Genomic DNA, 24,505 nt, shown 5'->3' on the forward strand with positions numbered 1-24,505 from the left:
GACTGGGGCATACTGGGAGAGCAGAGAGAGAGTGACTGGGACATACTGGGAGAGCAGAGAGTGTGACTGGGACATACTGGGAGAGCAGAGAGTGACTTGGACATACTGGGAGAGCAGAGAGAGTGACTGGGACATACTGGGAGAGCAGAGAGAGTGACTGGGACATACTGGGAGAGCAGAGAGAGTGACTGGGACACACTGGGAGAGCAGAGAGAGTGACTGGGACATACTGGGAGAGCAGAGAGAGTGACTGGGACATACTGGGAGAGCAGAGAGGGACTGGGACATACTGGGAGAGCAGAGAGAGTGACTGGGACATACTGGGAGAGCAGAGAGAGTGACTGGGACATACTGGGAGAGCAGAGAGTGTGACTGGGACATACTGGGAGAGCAGAGAGAGTGACTGGGACATACTGGGAGAGCAGAGAGAGTGACTGGGACATACTGGGAGAGCAGAGAGAGTGACTGGGACATACTGGGAGAGCAGAGAGAGTGACTGGGACATACTGGGAGAGCAGAGAGAGTGACTGGGACATACTGGGAGAGCAGAGAGAGTGACTGGGACATACTGGGAGAGCAGAGAGTGACTGGGACATACTGGGAGAGCAGAGAGTGACTGGGACATACTGGGAGAGCAGAGAGAGTAACTGGGACATACTGGGAGAGCAGAGAGAGTGACTGGGACAAACTGGGAGAGCAGAGAGAGTGACTGGGACATACTGGGAGAGCAGAGAGAGTGACTGGGACATACTGGGAGAGCAGAGAGAGAGACTGGGACATACTGGGAGAGCAGAGAGAGTGACTGGGACATACTGGGAGAGCAGAGAGAGTGACTGGGACAAACTGGGAGAGCAGAGAGAGTGACTGGGACATACTGGGAGAGCAGAGAGTGACTGGGACATACTGGGAGAGCAGAGAGAGTGACTGGGACAAACTGGGAGAGCAGAGAGAGTGACTGGGACATACTGGGAGAGCAGAGAGAGTGACTGGGACATACTGGGAGAGCAGAGAGAGAGACTGGGACATACTGGGAGAGCAGAGAGAGTGACTGGGACATACTGGGAGAGCAGAGAGAGTGACTGGGACATACTGGGAGAGCAGAGAGAGTGACTGGGACATACTGGGAGAGCAGAGAGAGTGACTGGGACATACTGGGAGAGCAGAGAGAGTGACTGGGACATACTGGGAGAGCAGAGAGAGTGACTGGGACATACTGGGAGAGCAGAGAGTGACCGGGACATACTGGGAGAGCAGAGAGAGTGACCGGGACATACTGGGAGAGCAGAGAGAGTGACCGGGACATACTGGGAGAGCAGAGAGAGTGACCGGGACATACTGGGAGAGCAGAGAGAGTGACCGGGACATACTGGGAGAGCAGAGAGAGTGACCGGGACATACTGGGAGAGCAGAGAGAGTGACCGGGACATACTGGGAGAGCAGAGAGAGTGACCGGGACATACTGGGAGAGCAGAGTGACCGGGACATACTGGGAGAGCAGAGAGAGTGACTGGGACATACTGGGAGAGCAGAGAGAGTGACTGGGACATACTGGGAGAGCAGAGAGAGTGACTGGGACATACTGGGAGAGCAGAGAGAGTGACTGGGACATACTGGGAGAGCAGAGAGAGTGACTGGGACATACTGGGAGAGCAGAGAGGGACTGGGACATACTGGGAGAGCAGAGAGAGTGACTGGGACATACTGGGAGAGCAGAGAGGGACTGGGACATACTGGGAGAGCAGAGAGAGTGACTGGGACATACTGGGAGAGCAGAGAGAGTGACTGGGACATACTGGGAGAGCAGAGAGAGTGACCGGGACATACTGGGAGAGCAGAGAGAGTGACTGGGACATACTGGGAGAGCAGAGAGTGTGACTGGGACATACTGGGAGAGCAGAGAGAGTGACCGGGACATACTGGGAGAGCAGAGAGTGACTGGGACATACTGGGAGAGCAGAGTGACCGGGACATACTGGGAGAGCAGAGAGAGTGACTGGGACATACTGGGAGAGCAGAGAGAGTGACTGGGACATACTGGGAGAGCAGAGAGAGTGACCGGGACATACTGGGAGAGCAGAGAGAGTGACTGGGACATACTGGGAGAGCAGAGAGAGTGACTGGGACATACTGGGAGAGCAGAGAGAGTGACTGGGACATACTGGGAGAGCAGAGAGAGTGACTGGGACATACTGGGAGAGCAGAGAGAGTGACCGGGACATACTGGGAGAGCAGAGAGAGTGACTGGGACATACTGGGAGAGCAGAGAGTGACCGGGACATACTGGGAGAGCAGAGAGAGTGACCGGGACATACTGGGAGAGCAGAGAGTGACCGGGACATACTGGGAGAGCAGAGAGAGTGACCGGGACATACTGGGAGAGCAGAGAGAGTGACCGGGACATACTGGGAGAGCAGAGAGAGTGACCGGGACATACTGGGAGAGCAGAGAGAGTGACCGGGACATACTGGGAGAGCAGAGAGAGTGACCGGGACATACTGGGAGAGCAGAGAGAGTGACCGGGACATACTGGGAGAGCAGAGAGAGTGACCGGGACATACTGGGAGAGCAGAGTGACCGGGACATACTGGGAGAGCAGAGAGAGTGACTGGGACATACTGGGAGAGCAGAGAGAGTGACTGGGACATACTGGGAGAGCAGAGAGAGTGACTAGGACATACTGGGAGAGCAGAGAGAGTGACTGGGACATACTGGGAGAGCAGAGAGAGTGACTGGGACATACTCGAGAGCAGAGAGAGTGACTGGGACATACTGGGAGAGCAGAGAGAGTGACTGGGACATACTGGGAGAGCAGAGAGAGTGACTGGGACATACTGGGAGAGCAGAGAGAGTGACCGGGACATACTGGGAGAGCAGAGAGAGTGACTGGGACATACTCGGAGAGCAGAGAGAGTGACCGGGACATACTGGGAGACAGAGAGTGACCGGGGCATACTGGGAGAGCAGAGAGAGTGACCGGGACATACTGGGAGAGCAGAGAGAGTGACCGGGACATACTGGGAGAGCAGAGAGAGTGACCGGGACATACTGGGAGAGCAGAGAGAGTGACTGGGACATACTGGGAGAGCAGAGAGTGACTGGGACATATTGGGAGAGCAGAGAGAGTGACCGGGACATACTGGGAGAGCAGAGAGAGTGACTGGGACATACTGGGAGAGCAGAGAGTGACTGGGACATACTGGGAGAGCAGAGAGAGTAACTGGGGCATACTGGGAGAGCAGAGAGAGTGACTGGGACATACTGGGAGAGCAGAGAGAGTGACTGGGACATACTGGGAGAGCAGAGAGAGTGACTGGGACATACTGGGAGAGCAGAGAGTGACTGGGACATACTGGGAGAGCAGAGAGAGTGACTGGGACATACTGGGAGAGCAGAGAGAGTGACTGGGACATACTGGAAGAGCAGAGAGAGTGACTGGGGCATACTGGGAGAGCAGAGAGTGACTGGGAGAGCAGAGAGAGTGACTGGGACATACTGGGAGAGCAGAGAGAGTGACTGGGACATACTGGAAGAGCAGAGAGAGTGACTGGGGCATACTGGGAGAGCAGAGAGAGTGACTGGGACATACTGGGAGAGCAGAGAGAGTGACTGGGACATACTGGGAGAGCAGAGAGAGTGACTGGGACATACTGGGAGAGCAGAGAGCGTGACTGGGACATACTGGGAGAGCAGAGAGAGTGACTGGGACATACTGGGAGAGCAGAGAGTGACTGGGACATACTGGAAGAGCAGAGAGAGTGACTGGGACATACTGGGAGAGCAGAGAGAGTGACTGGGACATACTGGGAGAGCAGAGAGATACTGGGACATACTGGGAGAGCAGAGAGTGACTGGGGCATACTGGGAGAGCAGAGAGTGACTGGGGCATACTGGGAGAGCAGAGAGAGTGACTGGGACATACTGGGAGAGCAGAGAGTGACTGGGACATACTGGGAGAGCAGAGAGAGTGACTGGGACATACTGGGAGAGCAGAGAGTGACTGGGACATACTGGAAGAGCAGAGAGAGTGACTGGGACATACTGGGAGAGCAGAGAGAGTGACTGGGACATACTGGGAGAGCAGAGAGAGTGACTGGGGCATACTGGGAGAGCAGAGAGAGTGACTGGGACATACTGGGAGAGCAGAGAGAGTGACTGGGGCATACTGGGAGAGCAGAGAGAGTGACTGGGACATACTGGGAGAGCAGAGAGAGTGACTGGGACATACTGGGAGAGCAGAGAGAGTGACCGGGACATACTGGGAGAGCAGAGAGAGTGACCGGGACATACTGGGAGAGCAGAGAGAGTGACCGGGACATACTGGGAGAGCAGAGAGAGTGACTGGGACATACTGGGAGAGCAGAGAGAGTGACTGGGACATACTGGGAGAGCAGAGAGAGTGACCGGGACATACTGGGAGAGCAGAGAGAGTGACTGGGACATACTGGGAGAGCAGAGAGAGTGACTGGGACATACTGGGAGAGCAGAGAGAATGACTGGGACATACTGGGGGAGCAGAGAGAGTGACTGGGACATACTGGGAGAGCAGAGAGTGACTGGGACATACTGGGAGAGCAGAGAGTGACTGGGACATACTGGGAGAGCAGAGAGTGACTGGGACATACTGGGAGAGCAGAGAGAGTGACTGGGGCATACTGGGAGACAGAGAAAGTGACTGGGACATACTGGGAGAGCAGAGAGAGTGACTGGGGCATACTGGGAGAGCAGAGAGAGTGACTGGGACATACTGGGAGAGCAGAGAGTGACTGGGACATATTGGGAGAGCAGAGAGAGTGACTGGGACATACTGGGAGAGCAGAGAGAGTGACTGGGACATACTGGAAGAGCAGAGAGAGTGACTGGGACATACTGGGAGAGCAGAGAGAGTGACTGGGACATACTGGGAGAGCAGAGAGAGTTACTGGGACATACTGGGAGAGCAGAGAGTGACTGGGACATACTGGGAGAGCAGAGAGAGTGACTGGGGCATACTGGGAGAGCAGAGAGAGTGACTGGGGCATACTGGGAGAGCAGAGAGTGACTGGGACATACTGGGAGACAGAGAGTGTGACTGGGACATACTGGGAGAGCAGAGAATGACTGGGACATACTGGGAGAGCAGAAAGAGTGACTGGGACATACTGGGAGAGCAGAGAGAGTGACTGGGACATACTGGGAGAGCAGAGAGAGTGACTGGGACATACTGGGAGAGCAGAGAGAGTGACTGGGGCATACTGGGAGAGCAGAGAAAGTGACTGGGACATACTGGGAGAGCAGAGAGAGTGACTAGGACATACTGGGAGAGCAGAGAGTGACTGGGACATACTGGGAGAGCAAAGAGAGTGACTGGGACATACTGGGAGAGCAGAGAGAGTGACTGGGACATACTGGGAGAGCAGAGAGAGTGACTGGGGCATACTGGGAGAGCAGAGAGTGACTGGGAGAGCAGAGAGAGTGACTGGGACATACTGGGAGAGCAGAGAGAGTGACTGGGGCATACTGGGAGAGCAGAGAGTGACTGGGAGAGCAGAGTGAGTGACTGGGACATACTGGGAGAGCAGAGAGAGTGACTGGGACATACTGGGAGAGCAGAGAGAGTGACTGGGACATACTGGGAGAGCAGAGAGAGTGACTGGGACATACTGGGAGAGCAGAGAGAGTGACTGGGACATAGTGGGAGAGCAGAGAGAGTGACTGGGACATACTGGGAGAGCAGAGAGAGTGACTGGGACATACTGGGAGAGCAGAGAGAGTGACTGGGACATACTGGGAGAGCAGAGAGTGACTGGGACATACTGGGAGAGCAGAGAGAGTGACTGGGACATACTGGGAGAGCAGAGAGAGTGACTGGGGCATACTGGGAGAGCAGAGAGAGTGACTGGGACATACTGGGAGAGCAGAGAGAGTGACTGGGACATACTGGGAGAGCAGAGAGAGTGACTGGGGCATACTGGGAGACAGAGTGACTGGGAGAGCAGAGAAAGTGACTGGGACATACTGGGAGAGCAGAGAGAGTGACTGGGACATACTGGGAGAGCAGAGAGAGTGACTGGGACATACTGGGAGAGCAGAGAGAGTGACTGGGACATACTGGGAGAGCAGAGAGAGAGACTGGGACATACTGGGAGAGCAGAGAGAGTGACTGGGACATACTGGGAGAGCAGAGAGAGTGACTGGGACATACTGGGAGAGCAGAGAGAGTGACTGGGACATACTGGGAGAGCAGAGAGAGTGACTGGGACATACTGGGAGAGCAGAGAGAGTGACTGGGACATACTGGGAGAGCAGAGAGAGTGACTGGGACATATTGGGAGATCAGAGAGAGTGACTGGGACATACTGGGAGAGCAGAGAGAGTGACTGGGACATACTGGGAGAGCAGAGAGAGTGACTGGGACATACTGGGAGAGCAGAGAGAGTGACTGGGACATACTGGGAGAGCAGAGAGTGACCGGGACATACTGGGAGAGCAGAGAGAGTGACCGGGACATACTGGGAGAGCAGAGAGAGTGACCGGGACATACTGGGAGAGCAGAGAGAGTGACCGGGACATACTGGGAGAGCAGAGAGAGTGACCGGGACATACTGGGAGAGCAGAGAGAGTGACCGGGACATACTGGGAGAGCAGAGAGAGTGACCGGGACATACTGGGAGAGCAGAGAGAGTGACCGGGACATACTGGGAGAGCAGAGAGTGTGACCGGGACATACTGGGAGAGCAGAGAGAGTGACCGGGACATACTGGGAGAGCAGAGTGACCGGGACATACTGGGAGAGCAGAGAGAGTGACTGGGACATACTGGGAGAGCAGAGAGAGTGACTGGGACATACTGGGAGAGCAGAGAGAGTGACTGGGACATACTGGGAGAGCAGAGAGAGTGACTGGGACATACTGGGAGAGCAGAGAGAGTGACTGGGACATACTGGGAGAGCAGAGAGAGTGACCGGGACATACTGGGAGAGCAGAGAGTGACTGGGACATTCTCGAGAGCAGAGAGAGTGACTGGGACATACTGGGAGAGCAGAGAGAGTGACTGGGACATACTGGGAGAGCAGAGAGAGTGACTGGGACATACTGGGAGAGCAGAGAGAGTGACCGGGACATACTGGGAGAGCAGAGAGTGACCGGGGCATACTGGGAGAGCAGAGAGAGTGACCGGGACATACTGGGAGACAGAGAGAGTGACCGGGACATACTGGGAGAGCAGAGAGAGTGACCGGGACATACTGGGAGAGCAGAGAGAGTGACTGGGACATACTGGGAGAGCAGAGAGAGTGACTGGGACATACTGGGAGAGCAGAGAGAGTTACTGGGACATACTGGGAGAGCAGAGAGTGACTGGGACATACTGGGAGAGCAGAGAGAGTGACTGGGACATACTGGGAGAGCAGAGAGAGTGACTGGGACATACTGGGAGAGCAGAGAGTGACTGGGACATACTCGAGAGCAGAGAGAGTGACTGGGACATACTGGGAGAGCAGAGAGAGTGACTGGGACATACTGGGAGAGCAGAGAGAGTGACTGGGACATACTGGGAGAGCAGAGAGAGTGACCGGGACATACTGGGAGAGCAGAGAGTGACCGGGGCATACTGGGAGAGCAGAGAGAGTGACCGGGACATACTGGGAGACAGAGAGAGTGACCGGGACATACTGGGAGAGCAGAGAGAGTGACCGGGACATACTGGGAGAGCAGAGAGAGTGACTGGGACATACTGGGAGAGCAGAGAGAGTGACTGGGACATACTGGGAGAGCAGAGAGAGTTACTGGGACATACTGGGAGAGCAGAGAGTGACTGGGACATACTGGGAGAGCAGAGAGAGTGACTGGGGCATACTGGGAGAGCAGAGAGAGTGACTGGGGCATACTGGGAGAGCAGAGAGTGACTGGGACATACTGGGAGACAGAGAGTGTGACTGGGACATACTGGGAGAGCAGAGAATTACTGGGACATACTGGGAGAGCAGAAAGAGTGACTGGGACATACTGGGAGAGCAGAGAGAGTGACTGGGACATACTGGGAGAGCAGAGAGAGTGACTGGGACATACTGGGAGAGCAGAGAGAGTGACCGGGACATACTGGGAGAGCAGAGAGAGTGACCGGGACATACTGGGAGAGCAGAGAGAGTGACTGGGACATACTGGGAGAGCAGAGAGAGTGACTGGGACATACTGGGAGAGCAGAGAGAGTGACTGGGGCATACTGGGAGAGCAGAGAAAGTGACTGGGACATACTGGGAGAGCAGAGAGAGTGACTAGGACATACTGGGAGAGCAGAGAGTGACTGGGACATACTGGGAGAGCAAAGAGAGTGACTGGGACATACTGGGAGAGCAGAGAGAGTGACTGGGACATACTGGGAGAGCAGAGAGAGTGACTGGGGCATACTGGGAGAGCAGAGAGAGTGACTGGGACATACTGGGGGAGCAGAGAGAGTGACTGGGGCATACTGGGAGAGCAGAGAGTGACTGGGAGAGCAGAGTGAGTGACTGGGACATACTGGGGGAGCAGAGAGAGTGACTGGGGCATACTGGGAGAGCAGAGAGTGACTGGGAGAGCAGAGAGAGTGACTGGGACATACTGGGAGAGCAGAGAGAGTGACTGGGGCATACTGGGAGAGCAGAGAGTGACTGGGAGAGCAGAGTGAGTGACTGGGACATACTGGGAGAGCAGAGAGAGTGACTGGGACATACTGGGAGAGCAGAGAGAGTGACTGGGACATACTGGGAGAGCAGAGAGAGTGACTGGGACATACTGGGAGAGCAGAGAGAGTGACTGGGACATACTGGGAGAGCAGAGAGAGTGACTGGGACATACTGGGAGAGCAGAGAGAGTGACTGGGACATACTGGGAGAGCAGAGAGAGTGACTGGGACATACTGGGAGAGCAGAGAGTGACTGGGACATACTGGGAGAGCAGAGAGAGTGACTGGGACATACTGGGAGAGCAGAGAGAGTGACTGGGGCATACTGGGAGAGCAGAGAGAGTGACTGGGACATACTGGGAGAGCAGAGAGAGTGACTGGGATATACTGGGAGAGCAGAGAGTGACTGGGACATACTGGGAGAGCAGAGAGTGACTGGGGCATACTGGGAGACAGAGTGACTGGGAGAGCAGAGAAAGTGACTGGGACATACTGGGAGAGCAGAGAGAGTGACTGGGACATACTGGGAGAGCAGAGAGTGACTGGGACATACTGGGAGAGCAGAGAGAGTGACTGGGGCATACTGGGAGAGCAGAGAGAGTGACTGGGGCATACTGGGAGAGCAGAGAGTGACTGGGACATACTGGGAGACAGAGAGTGTGACTGGGACATACTGGGAGAGCAGAGAATTACTGGGACATACTGGGAGAGCAGAAAGAGTGACTGGGACATACTGGGAGAGCAGAGAGAGTGACTGGGACATACTGGGAGAGCAGAGAGAGTGACTGGGACATACTGGGAGAGCAGAGAGAGTGACCGGGACATACTGGGAGAGCAGAGAGAGTGACCGGGACATACTGGGAGAGCAGAGAGAGTGACTGGGACATACTGGGAGAGCAGAGAGAGTGACTGGGACATACTGGGAGAGCAGAGAGAGTGACTGGGGCATACTGGGAGAGCAGAGAAAGTGACTGGGACATACTGGGAGAGCAGAGAGAGTGACTAGGACATACTGGGAGAGCAGAGAGTGACTGGGACATACTGGGAGAGCAAAGAGAGTGACTGGGACATACTGGGAGAGCAGAGAGAGTGACTGGGACATACTGGGAGAGCAGAGAGAGTGACTGGGGCATACTGGGAGAGCAGAGAGAGTGACTGGGACATACTGGGGGAGCAGAGAGAGTGACTGGGGCATACTGGGAGAGCAGAGAGTGACTGGGAGAGCAGAGTGAGTGACTGGGACATACTGGGGGAGCAGAGAGAGTGACTGGGGCATACTGGGAGAGCAGAGAGTGACTGGGAGAGCAGAGAGAGTGACTGGGACATACTGGGAGAGCAGAGAGAGTGACTGGGGCATACTGGGAGAGCAGAGAGTGACTGGGAGAGCAGAGTGAGTGACTGGGACATACTGGGAGAGCAGAGAGAGTGACTGGGACATACTGGGAGAGCAGAGAGAGTGACTGGGACATACTGGGAGAGCAGAGAGAGTGACTGGGACATACTGGGAGAGCAGAGAGAGTGACTGGGACATACTGGGAGAGCAGAGAGAGTGACTGGGACATACTGGGAGAGCAGAGAGAGTGACTGGGACATACTGGGAGAGCAGAGAGAGTGACTGGGACATACTGGGAGAGCAGAGAGTGACTGGGACATACTGGGAGAGCAGAGAGAGTGACTGGGACATACTGGGAGAGCAGAGAGAGTGACTGGGGCATACTGGGAGAGCAGAGAGAGTGACTGGGACATACTGGGAGAGCAGAGAGAGTGACTGGGATATACTGGGAGAGCAGAGAGTGACTGGGACATACTGGGAGAGCAGAGAGAGTGACTGGGGCATACTGGGAGACAGAGTGACTGGGAGAGCAGAGAAAGTGACTGGGACATACTGGGAGAGCAGAGAGAGTGACTGGGACATACTGGGAGAGCAGAGAGAGTGACTGGGACATACTGGGAGAGCAGAGAGAGTGACTGGGACATACTGGGAGAGCAGAGAGAGTGACTGGGACATACTGGGAGAGCAGAGAGAGTGACTGGGACATACTGGGAGAGCAGAGAGAGTGACTGGGGCATACTGGGAGAGCAGAGAGAGAGTGACTGGGACATACTGGGAGAGCAGAGAGTGTGACTGGGACATACTGGGAGAGCAGAGAGTGACTTGGACATACTGGGAGAGCAGAGAGAGTGACTGGGACATACTGGGAGAGCAGAGAGAGTGACTGGGACATACTGGGAGAGCAGAGAGAGTGACTGGGACACACTGGGAGAGCAGAGAGAGTGACTGGGACATACTGGGAGAGCAGAGAGAGTGACTGGGACATACTGGGAGAGCAGAGAGGGACTGGGACATACTGGGAGAGCAGAGAGAGTGACTGGGACATACTGGGAGAGCAGAGAGAGTGACTGGGACATACTGGGAGAGCAGAGAGTGTGACTGGGACATACTGGGAGAGCAGAGAGAGTGACTGGGACATACTGGGAGAGCAGAGAGAGTGACTGGGACATACTGGGAGAGCAGAGAGAGTGACTGGGACATACTGGGAGAGCAGAGAGAGTGACTGGGACATACTGGGAGAGCAGAGAGAGTGACTGGGACATACTGGGAGAGCAGAGAGAGTGACTGGGACATACTGGGAGAGCAGAGAATGACTGGGACATACTGGGAGAGCAGAGAGTGACTGGGACATACTGGGAGAGCAGAGAGAGTAACTGGGACATACTGGGAGAGCAGAGAGAGTGACTGGGACAAACTGGGAGAGCAGAGAGAGTGACTGGGACATACTGGGAGAGCAGAGAGAGTGACTGGGACATACTGGGAGAGCAGAGAGAGAGACTGGGACATACTGGGAGAGCAGAGAGAGTGACTGGGACATACTGGGAGAGCAGAGAGAGTGACTGGGACAAACTGGGAGAGCAGAGAGAGTGACTGGGACATACTGGGAGAGCAGAGAGTGACTGGGACATACTGGGAGAGCAGAGAGAGTGACTGGGACAAACTGGGAGAGCAGAGAGAGTGACTGGGACATACTGGGAGAGCAGAGAGAGTGACTGGGACATACTGGGAGAGCAGAGAGAGAGACTGGGACATACTGGGAGAGCAGAGAGAGTGACTGGGACATACTGGGAGAGCAGAGAGAGTGACTGGGACATACTGGGAGAGCAGAGAGAGTGACTGGGACATACTGGGAGAGCAGAGAGAGTGACTGGGACATACTGGGAGAGCAGAGAGAGTGACTGGGACATACTGGGAGAGCAGAGAGAGTGACTGGGACATACTGGGAGAGCAGAGAGTGACCGGGACATACTGGGAGAGCAGAGAGAGTGACCGGGACATACTGGGAGAGCAGAGAGAGTGACCGGGACATACTGGGAGAGCAGAGAGAGTGACCGGGACATACTGGGAGTGCAGAGAGAGTGACCGGGACATACTGGGAGAGCAGAGAGAGTGACCGGGACATACTGGGAGAGCAGAGAGAGTAACTGGGACATACTGGGAGAGCAGAGAGAGTGACTGGGACAAACTGGGAGAGCAGAGAGAGTGACTGGGACATACTGGGAGAGCAGAGAGAGTGACTGGGACATACTGGGAGAGCAGAGAGAGAGACTGGGACATACTGGGAGAGCAGAGAGAGTGACTGGGACATACTGGGAGAGCAGAGAGAGTGACTGGGACAAACTGGGAGAGCAGAGAGAGTGACTGGGACATACTGGGAGAGCAGAGAGTGACTGGGACATACTGGGAGAGCAGAGAGAGTGACTGGGACAAACTGGGAGAGCAGAGAGAGTGACTGGGACATACTGGGAGAGCAGAGAGAGTGACTGGGACATACTGGGAGAGCAGAGAGAGAGACTGGGACATACTGGGAGAGCAGAGAGAGTGACTGGGACATACTGGGAGAGCAGAGAGAGTGACTGGGACAAACTGGGAGAGCAGAGAGAGTGACTGGGACATACTGGGAGAGCAGAGAGTGACTGGGACATACTGGGAGAGCAGAGAGAGTGACTGGGACAAACTGGGAGAGCAGAGAGAGTGACTGGGACATACTGGGAGAGCAGAGAGAGTGACTGGGACATACTGGGAGAGCAGAGAGAGAGACTGGGACATACTGGGAGAGCAGAGAGAGTGACTGGGACATACTGGGAGAGCAGAGAGAGTGACTGGGACATACTGGGAGAGCAGAGAGAGTGACTGGGACATACTGGGAGAGCAGAGAGAGTGACTGGGACATACTGGGAGAGCAGAGAGAGTGACTGGGACATACTGGGAGAGCAGAGAGAGTGACTGGGACATACTGGGAGAGCAGAGAGTGACCGGGACATACTGGGAGAGCAGAGAGAGTGACCGGGACATACTGGGAGAGCAGAGAGAGTGACCGGGACATACTGGGAGAGCAGAGAGAGTGACCGGGACATACTGGGAGAGCAGAGAGAGTGACCGGGACATACTGGGAGAGCAGAGAGAGTGACCGGGACATACTGGGAGAGCAGAGAGAGTGACCGGGACATACTGGGAGAGCAGAGTGACCGGGACATACTGGGAGAGCAGAGAGAGTGACTGGGACATACTGGGAGAGCAGAGAGAGTGACTGGGACATACTGGGAGAGCAGAGAGAGTGACTGGGACATACTGGGAGAGCAGAGAGAGTGACTGGGACATACTGGGAGAGCAGAGAGAGTGACTGGGACATACTGGGAGAGCAGAGAGAGTGACTGGGACATACTGGGAGAGCAGAGAGGGACTGGGACATACTGGGAGAGCAGAGAGAGTGACTGGGACATACTGGGAGAGCAGAGAGGGACTGGGACATACTGGGAGAGCAGAGAGAGTGACTGGGACATACTGGGAGAGCAGAGAGAGTGACTGGGACATACTGGGAGAGCAGAGAGAGTGACCGGGACATACTGGGAGAGCAGAGAGAGTGACTGGGACATACTGGGAGAGCAGAGAGTGTGACTGGGACATACTGGGAGAGCAGAGAGAGTGACCGGGACATACTGGGAGAGCAGAGAGTGACTGGGACATACTGGGAGAGCAGAGTGACTGGGACATACTGGGAGAGCAGAGAGAGTGACTGGGACATACTGGGAGAGCAGAGAGAGTGACTGGGACATACTGGGAGAGCAGAGAGAGTGACCGGGACATACTGGGAGAGCAGAGAGAGTGACTGGGACATACTGGGAGAGCAGAGAGAGTGACTGGGACATACTGGGAGAGCAGAGAGAGTGACTGGGACATACTGGGAGAGCAGAGAGAGTGACTGGGACATACTGGGAGAGCAGAGAGAGTGACCGGGACATACTGGGAGAGCAGAGAGAGTGACTGGGACATACTGGGAGAGCAGAGAGTGACCGGGACATACTGGGAGAGCAGAGAGAGTGACCGGGACATACTGGGAGAGCAGAGAGTGACCGGGACATACTGGTAGAGCAGAGAGAGTGACCGGGACATACTGGGAGAGCAGAGAGAGTGACCGGGACATACTGGGAGAGCAGAGAGAGTGACCGGGACATACTGGGAGAGCAGAGAGAGTGACCGGGACATACTGGGAGAGCAGAGAGAGTGACCGGGACATACTGGGAGAGCAGAGAGAGTGACCGGGACATACTGGGAGAGCAGAGAGAGTGACCGGGACATACTGGGAGAGCAGAGTGACCGGGACATACTGGGAGAGCAGAGAGAGTGACTGGGACATACTGGGAGAGCAGAGAGAGTGACTGGGACATACTGGGAGAGCAGAGAGAGTGACTAGGACATACTGGGAGAGCAGAGAGAGTGACTGGGACATACTGGGAGAGCAGAGAGAGTGACTGGGACATACTCGAGAGCAGAGAGAGTGACTGGGACATACTGGGAGAGCAGAGAGAGTGACTGGGACATACTGGGAGAGCAGAGAGAGTGACTGGGACATACTGGGAGAGCAGAGAGAGTGACCGGGACATACTGGGAGAGCAGAGAGAGTGACTGGGACATACTCGGAGAGCAGAGAGAGTGACCGGGACATACTGGGAGACAGAGAGTGACCGGGGCATACTGGGAGAGCAGAGAGAGTGACCGGGACATACTGGGAGAGCAGAGAGAGTGACCGGGACATACTGGGAGAGCAGAGAGAGTGACCGGGACATACTGGGAGAGCAGAGAGAGTGACTGGGACATACTGGGAGAGCAGAGAGTGACTGGGACATATTGGGAGAGCAGAGAGAGTGACCGGGACATACTGGGAGAGCAGAGAGAGTGACTGGGACATACTGGGAGAGCAGAGAGTGACTGGGACATACTGGGAGAGCAGAGAGAGTAACTGGGGCATACTGGGAGAGCAGAGAGAGTGACTGGGACATACTGGGAGAGCAGAGAGAGTGACTGGGACATACTGGGAGAGCAGAGAGAGTGACTGGGACATACTGGGAGAGCAGAGAGTGACTGGGACATACTGGGAGAGCAGAGAGAGTGACTGGGACATACTGGGAGAGCAGAGAGAGTGACTGGGACATACTGGAAGAGCAGAGAGAGTGACTGGGGCATACTGGGAGAGCAGAGAGTGACTGGGAGAGCAGAGAGAGTGACTGGGACATACTGGGAGAGCAGAGAGAGTGACTGGGACATACTGGAAGAGCAGAGAGAGTGACTGGGGCATACTGGGAGAGCAGAGAGAGTGACTGGGACATACTGGGAGAGCAGAGAGAGTGACTGGGACATACTGGGAGAGCAGAGAGAGTGACTGGGACATACTGGGAGAGCAGAGAGCGTGACTGGGACATACTGGGAGAGCAGAGAGAGTGACTGGGACATACTGGGAGAGCAGAGAGTGACTGGGACATACTGGAAGAGCAGAGAGAGTGACTGGGGCATACTGGGAGAGCAGAGAGTGACTGGGGCATACTGGGAGAGCAGAGAGAGTGACTGGGACATACTGGGAGAGCAGAGAGTGACTGGGACATACTGGGAGAGCAGAGAGAGTGACTGGGACATACTGGGAGAGCAGAGAGTGACTGGGACATACTGGAAGAGCAGAGAGAGTGACTGGGACATACTGGGAGAGCAGAGAGAGTGACTGGGACATACTGGGAGAGCAGAGAGAGTGACTGGGGCATACTGGGAGAGCAGAGAGAGTGACTGGGACATACTGGGAGAGCAGAGAGAGTGACTGGGGCATACTGGGAGAGCAGAGAGAGTGACTGGGACATACTGGGAGAGCAGAGAGAGTGACTGGGACATACTGGGAGAGCAGAGAGAGTGACCGGGACATACTGGGAGAGCAGAGAGAGTGACCGGGACATACTGGGAGAGCAGAGAGAGTGACCGGGACATACTGGGAGAGCAGAGAGAGTGACTGGGACATACTGGGAGAGCAGAGAGAGTGACTGGGACATACTGGGAGAGCAGAGAGAGTGACCGGGACATACTGGGAGAGCAGAGAGAGTGACTGGGACATACTGGGAGAGCAGAGAGAGTGACTGGGACATACTGGGAGAGCAGAGAGAATGACTGGGACATACTGGGGGAGCAGAGAGAGTGACTGGGACATACTGGGAGAGCAGAGAGTGACTGGGACATACTGGGAGAGCAGAGAGTGACTGGGACATACTGGGAGAGCAGAGAGTGACTGGGACATACTGGGAGAGCAGAGAGAGTGACTGGGGCATACTGGGAGACAGAGAGAGTGACTGGGACATACTGGGAGAGCAGAGAGAGTGACTGGGGCATACTGGGAGAGCAGAGAGAGTGACTGGGACATACTGGGAGAGCAGAGAGTGACTGGGACATATTGGGAGAGCAGAGAGAGTGACTGGGACATACTGGGAGAGCAGAGAGAGTGACTGGGACATACTGGAAGAGCAGAGAGAGTGACTGGGACATACTGGGAGAGCAGAGAGAGTGACTGGGACATACTGGGAGAGCAGAGAGAGTTACTGGGACATACTGGGAGAGCAGAGAGTGACTGGGACATACTGGGAGAGCAGAGAGAGTGACTGGGGCATACTGGGAGAGCAGAGAGAGTGACTGGGGCATACTGGGAGAGCAGAGAGTGACTGGGACATACTGGTAGACAGAGAGTGTGACTGGGACATACTGGGAGAGCAGAGAATGACTGGGACATACTGGGAGAGCAGAAAGAGTGACTGGGACATACTGGGAGAGCAGAGAGAGTGACTGGGACATACTGGGAGAGCAGAGAGAGTGACTGGGACATACTGGGAGAGCAGAGAGAGTGACTGGGGCATACTGGGAGAGCAGAGAAAGTGACTGGGACATACTGGGAGAGCAGAGAGAGTGACTAGGACATACTGGGAGAGCAGAGAGTGACTGGGACATACTGGGAGAGCAAAGAGAGTGACTGGGACATACTGGGAGAGCAGAGAGAGTGACTGGGACATACTGGGAGAGCAGAGAGAGTGACTGGGGCATACTGGGAGAGCAGAGAGTGACTGGGAGAGCAGAGAGAGTGACTGGGACATACTGGGAGAGCAGAGAGAGTGACTGGGGCATACTGGGAGAGCAGAGAGTGACTGGGAGAGCAGAGTGAGTGACTGGGACATACTGGGAGAGCAGAGAGAGTGACTGGGACATACTGGGAGAGCAGAGAGAGTGACTGGGACATACTGGGAGAGCAGAGAGAGTGACTGGGACATACTGGGAGAGCAGAGAGAGTGACTGGGACATAGTGGGAGAGCAGAGAGAGTGACTGGGACATACTGGGAGAGCAGAGAGAGTGACTGGGACATACTGGGAGAGCAGAGAGAGTGACTGGGACATACTGGGAGAGCAGAGAGTGACTGGGACATACTGGGAGAGCAGAGAGAGTGACTGGGACATACTGGGAGAGCAGAGAGAGTGACTGGGGCATACTGGGAGAGCAGAGAGAGTGACTGGGACATACTGGGAGAGCAGAGAGAGTGACTGGGACATACTGGGAGAGCAGAGAGTGACTGGGACATACTGGGAGAGCAGAGAGAGTGACTGGGGCATACTGGGAGACAGAGTGACTGGGAGAGCAGAGAAAGTGACTGGGACATACTGGGAGAGCAGAGAGAGTGACTGGGACATACTGGGAGAGCAGAGAGAGTGACTGGGACATACTGGGAGAGCAGAGAGAGTGACTGGGACATACTGGGAGAGCAGAGAGAGTGACTGGGACATACTGGGAGAGCAGAGAGAGTGACTGGGACATACTGGGAGAGCAGAGAGAGTGACTGGGGCATACTGGGAGAGCAGAGAGAGAGTGACTGGGACATACTGGGAGAGCAGAGAGTGTGACTGGGACATACTGGGAGAGCAGAGAGTGACTGGGACATACTGGGAGAGCAGAGAGAGTGACTGGGACATACTGGGAGAGCAGAGAGAGTGACTGGGACACACTGGGAGAGCAGAGAGAGTGACTGGGACATACTGGGAGAGCAGAGAGAGTGACTGGGACATACTGGGAGAGCAGAGATGGACTGGGACATACTGGGAGAGCAGAGAGAGTGACTGGGACATACTGGGAGAGCAGAGAGAGTGACTGGGACATACTGGGAGAGCAGAGAGTGTGACTGGGACATACTGGGAGAGCAGAGAGTGACTGGGACATACTGGGAGAGCAGAGAGTGACTGGGACATACTGGGAGAGCAGAGAGAGTGACTGGGACATACTGGGAGAGCAGAGAGAGTGACTGGGACACACTGGGAGAGCAGAGAGTGACTGGGACATACTGGGAGAGCAGAGAGAGTGACTGGGACATACTAAGAGAGCAGAGAGAGTGACTGGGACATACTGGGAGAGCTGAGAGAGTGACTGGGACATACTGGGAGAGCAGAGAGTGACTGGGACATACTGGGAGAGCAGAGAGAGTGACTGGGACATACTGGGAGAGCAGAGAGAGTGACTGGGACATACTGGGAGAGCAGAGAGTGTGACTGGGACATACTGGGAGAGCAGAGAGAGTGACTGGGACATACTGGAAGAGCAGAGAGAGTAACTGGGACATACTGGGAGAGCAGAGAGAGTGACTGGGACATACTGGGAGAGCAGAGAGTGACTGGGACATACTGGGAGAGCAGAGAGAGTGACTGGGACATACTGGGAGAGCAGAGAGTGACTGGGACATACTGGGAGAGCAGAGAGAGTGACTGGGACATACTGGGAGAGCAGAGAGAGTGACTGGGACATACTGGGAGAGCAGAGAGTGACTGGGACATACTGGGAGAGCAGAGAGGGACTGGGACATACTGGGAGAGCAGAGAGTGACTGGGACATACTGGGAGAGCAGAGAGAGTGACTGGGACATACTGGGAGAGCAGAGAGAGTGACTGGGACACACTGGGAGAGCAGAGAGAGTGACTGGGACATACTGGGAGAGCAGAGAGAGTGACTGGGACATACTGGGAGAGCAGAGATGGACTGGGACATACTGGGAGAGCAGAGAGAGTGACTGGGACATACTGGGAGAGCAGAGAGAGTGACTGGGACATACTGGGAGAGCAGAGAGTGTGACTGGGACATACTGGGAGAGCAGAGAGTGACTGGGACATACTGGGAGAGCAGAGAGTGACTGGGACATACTGGGAGAGCAGAGAGAGTGACTGGGACATACTGGGAGAGCAGAGAGAGTGACTGGGACACACTGGGAGAGCAGAGAGTAACTGGGACATACTGGGAGAGCAGAGAGAGTGACTGGGACATACTAAGAGAGCAGAGAGAGTGACTGGGACATACTGGGAGAGCTGAGAGAGTGACTGGGACATACTGGGAGAGCAGAGAGTGACTGGGACATACTGGGAGAGCAGAGAGAGTGACTGGGACATACTGGGAGAGCAGAGAGAGTGACTGGGACATACTGGGAGAGCAGAGAGTGTGACTGGGACATACTGGGAGAGCAGAGAGAGTGACTGGGACATACTGGAAGAGCAGAGAGAGTAACTGGGACATACTGGGAGAGCAGAGAGAGTAACTGGGACATACTGGGAGAGTAGAGAGAGTGACTGGGACATACTGGGAGAGCAGAGAGAGTGACTGGGACATACTGGGAGAGCAGAGAGAGTAACTGGGACATACTGGGAGAGCAGAGAGAGTGACTGGGACATACTGGGAGAGCAGAGAGAGTGACTGGGACATACTGGGAGAGCAGAGAGAGTGACTGGGACATACTGGGATAGCAGAGAGTGACTGGGACATACTGGGAGAGCTGAGAGAGTGACTGGGACATACTGGGAGAGCAGAGAGTGACTGGGACATACTGGGAGAGCAGAGAGAGTGACTGGGACATACTGGGAGAGCAGAGAGAGTGACCGGGACATACTGGGAGAGCAGAGAGTGACTGGGACATACTGGGAGAGCAGAGAGACAGCGCCGCGGTAATAAGTCCCCGCCTGTGACAGCGCCGCCGTAATAAGTCCCGGCCTGTGACAGCGCCGCGGTAATAAGTCCCCGCCTGTGACAGCGCCGCGGTAATAAGTCCCCGCCTGTGACAGCGCCGCGGTAATAAGTCCCCGCCTGTGACAGCGCCGCGGTAATAAGTCCCCGCCTGTGACAGCGCCGCGGTAATAAGTCCCCGCCTGTGACAGCGCCGCGGTAATAAGTCCCCGCCTGTGACAGCGCCGCGGTAGTAAGTCCCCGCCTGTGACAGCGCCGCGGTAATAAGTCCCCGCCTGTGACAGCGCCGCGGTAATAAGTCCCCGCCTGTGACAGCGCCGCGGTAATAAGTCCCCGCCTGTGACAGCGCCGCGGTAATAAGTCCCCGCCTGTGACAGCGCCGCGGTAATAAGTCCCCGCCTGTGACAGCGCCGCGGTAATAAGTCCCCGCCTGTGACAGCGCCGCGGTAGTAAGTCCCCGCCTGTGACAGCGCCGCGGTAATAAGTCCCCGCCTGTGACAGCGCCGTTTCTTGCAGTGGCGCGGATGGATTCCACCTGCAGATCTCCATGTGACGCGCGTCCGACGCATTATCAGGTAAATAACTTATTTCTAGGTAACTGAAGCTCTGCGATGAACTCCGCGTCCTATGAGGGGATCAGGAGAAACCGCCCCCCGTGTGCGAGGGTTAAATAATGACGCGGGGGGCATGACCGACCTCCATCAGCGCAATGCATTAATAACCCGGGTTTCCTCTGCGCGTATCGCGTGCATCTCTCCGGTCACAGGGCGCCCACATCAGGAACATCGTCTTGCAGAAGCCGGCCAGCGGGAGTTTGGGGTTCTCTCTGGCCGGGGCCACAGACGGGGCGACATTCGTGATAAAGGCGATCGGCCCCGGGAGCGCGGCAGCTCGGGAGGGGAGCCTGCGTGTGGGGGACGCGCTATTACAGGTGAAGGACTAGCAGGAGGAGACTGAATATAAAGGGGACTGCTGAGGCGTGTACTGAGCGTTAACCTATCTCCCATCTGAGCCCAAGGTCGTCTCTCACCCTAAATTAACCCTAACCTCACCCTCCAACCCTCACCTTAAACGTGCAGAAATAGGGGGGAAAGTGCCATTTTTTTGTGTTTCGATAATATGGTATATGAAGTATTTTAATCAATCTGGTACTTCAGGGGTTAATGTGGTTACAGTCTGACTTACTTTTTTTTTTTTAAATAGAAAGTAATGTGTTAATGGCCTGTTAACCCCTTCACCAGGCCTGGGCTGTATGGGACTGATAGAAGGGCGTTTGTTTAGCCAGAGATGGGATTAAATGACGGCTCTTCTGACACTCGGGTAACCAGGACACATTCCCGGAAGGGATCTGCAGATCGCCACGGGGCGTGACTGGCGCTACCGGTCAAAAGGCATGAAGATATCATGGACCTGACGGCCAGTCTGAATTATACTAGATAGATATTTGCAAATCTTGCAATAAAACAAATTTAAACGATCCCAAATTCCTTCACATCTAGGGGTGACCAGGGAGAGATATCCATTTGTCGCTCAAACTTAGGGGCATTCGTCAGACTCGCCTGAATCTATTGATATGACTCGCATCTGTCTAACATTAAGGAAATTAAGTTATGAGTGTGTTATATATTCATTTTTTACACGTCTTTTTAGAGGAGGTTTTTTTCCTAAGTCATAAAAATGCCGGCCTGAGCTGATTAACAACAGCGGTGCGATTATATACACATATACACAGGTGTGGCATACATATATACACACATACACAGGTGTGCTATACATCTATACACAGGTGTGACATACAAATATACACACATACACAGGTGTGACATACATATATACACACATACACAGGTGTGACATACATATATACACATATACACATGTGTGACCTACATATATACACATATAGACAGGTGTGATATACACACATACACAGGTGTGACATACATATATACACACATCATAGGTGTGACATACATATATACACAGGTGTGGCATACATATACACACATACACATGTGTGATATACATATATACACATATACGTAGGTGTGACATACATATATACACAGGTGTGGCATACATATATACATATATACAGGTGTGATATACATATATACACAGGTGTGACATACATATATACACAGGTGTGACATACATATATACACATATAGACATGTGTGACCTACATATATACACATATACACAGGTGTGATATACATATATACACAGGTGTGACATACATATATACACATATACACAGGTGTGATATACATATATACACAGGTGTGACATACATATATACACTGGTGTGACATACATATATACACAGGTGTGACATACATATATACACAGGTGTGACTTACATATATACACAGGTGTGACATACATATATACACAGGTGTGGCACATATATACATATATACGTACACAGGTGTGACAAACATATATACACATATACGTACACAGGTGTGACACATATATACACATATACGTGCACAGATGTGACATACATATATGCACAGGTGTGACATACATATATACACAGGTGTGACATACATATATACACAGGTGTGACATACATATATACGTAAACAGGTGTGACATACATATATACGTACACAGGTGTGACATACATCTATACACAGGTGTGACATACATATATACACATATACACAGGTGTGACATACATATATACGTACACAGGTGTGACATACATGTATACACATATACGTGCACAGATGTGACATACATATATACACAGGTGTGACATACATATATACACATATACACAGGTGTGACATACATATATACGTACACAGGTGTGACATACATATATACACATACACAGGTGTGACATACATATATACACAGGTGTGACATACATATATACATATATACGTACACAGGTGTGACATACATATATACACATATACACAGATGTGACATACATATATACACAGGTGTGATATACATATATACGTACACAGGTGTGACATACATATATACACATATACACAGGTGTAACATACAAATATACACACATACACAGGTGTGACATACATATATACACATATACACAGGTGTGATATACATATATACATATATACAGGTGTGACATACATATATACACATATACACAGGTGTGACATACAAATATACACACATACACAGGTGTGACATACATATATACACACATACACAGGTGTGACATACATATATACACATATACACAGGTGTGACATACATATATACATATATACGTACACAGGTGTGACATACATATATACACATATACACAGGTGTGACATACATATATACGTACACAGGTGTGACATACATATATACACATATACACAGGTGTGACATACATATATACACATATACACAGGTGTGACATACATATATACACATATACACAGGTGTGATATACATATATACATATACACAGGTGTGACATACATATATACGTACACAGGTGTGACATACATATATACACATATACACAGGTGTGACATACATATATACGTACACAGGTGTGACATACATATATACACATATACACAGGTGTGACATACATATATACACATATACACAGGTGTGACATACATATATACACAGGAGTGCCGTATGTGACAGCCTGTTTATGAAACGTCACAAACATTTTTCTGAAAGAGAGTTTAGGCCGTTTGCTCGTCTGTGTTTATAAGCCGCTGTTACAGCCGCCCCGCAACGCCGTGTTCTGCCCCGTGCCTCTGTCTGTAGGTGAACGGACACGTGTTAGCGGGCCTCACGCATGGGAACGCCGTGAGAATCCTGCGCGGAGCCGCGGGATGTGTACGCCTCACCGTGCAGAGCAGCGCTCCGACCCACAGCGACGATACCAGCCAGGAACCCACAGCAGGTAACCCCAGAGCATTAAAGGGCCAGTCTGTCCTAGGGGCAAAGTGTACTAATGGCAGTGACAGGGTTAAGGGGTCAGTCTGTCCTAGGGGCAAAGTGTACTAATGGCAGTGACAGGGTTAAGGGGTCAGTCTGTCCTAGGGGCAAAGTGTACTCATGGCAGTGACAGGGTTAAGGGGCCAGTCTCTCCTAGGGACAAAGTGTACTAATGGCAGTGACAGGGTTAAGGGGTCAGTCTCTCCTAGGGACAAAGTGTACTAATGGCAGTGACAGGGTTAAGGGGTCAGTCCCTCCTGGGGGCAAAGTGTACTAATGGCAGTGACATGGTTAAGGGGTCAGTCCCTCCTAGGGGCAAAGTGAACTAATGGCAGTGACAGGGTTAAGGGGTCAGTCTGTCCTAGGGGCAAAGTGTACTAATGGCAGTGACATGGTTAAGGGGTCAGTCTCTCCTAGGGACAAAGTGTACTAATGGCAGTGACATGGTTAAGGGATCAGTCTCTCCTAGGGGCAAAGTGTAATAATGGCAGTGACATGGTTAAGGGGTCAGTCTCTCCTAGGGGCAAAGTGTGCTAATGGCAGTGACAGGGTTAAGGGGTCAGTCTCTCCAAGGGGCAAAGTGT

The 24,505-nt window shown here is 53.6% G+C and overlaps 1 protein-coding gene across 1 annotated transcript in view; it reads left to right on the forward strand.

Annotated features, from left to right (window-relative positions):
• The window catches only part of LOC142477690 (uncharacterized), a 39,657-nt gene extending 15,653 nt beyond the window's left edge, over window positions 1-24,004 (forward strand). Inside the window, exons 2-4 of the mRNA XM_075582357.1 lie at window positions 20,502-20,560; window positions 20,752-20,916; window positions 23,748-24,004. Coding sequence (XP_075438472.1) covers window positions 20,502-20,560; window positions 20,752-20,916; window positions 23,748-23,990 — 467 coding nt within the window. The 3' untranslated portion in view covers window positions 23,991-24,004. The remainder of the gene's footprint in view (window positions 1-20,501; window positions 20,561-20,751; window positions 20,917-23,747) is intronic.
• The last annotated feature ends 501 nt before the right edge of the window (window positions 24,005-24,505 follow it).

The sequence above is a fragment of the Ascaphus truei genome, unplaced genomic scaffold, assembly GCF_040206685.1.
Source record: "Ascaphus truei isolate aAscTru1 unplaced genomic scaffold, aAscTru1.hap1 HAP1_SCAFFOLD_2268, whole genome shotgun sequence".
Lineage (NCBI taxonomy): Eukaryota > Metazoa > Chordata > Amphibia > Anura > Ascaphidae > Ascaphus > Ascaphus truei.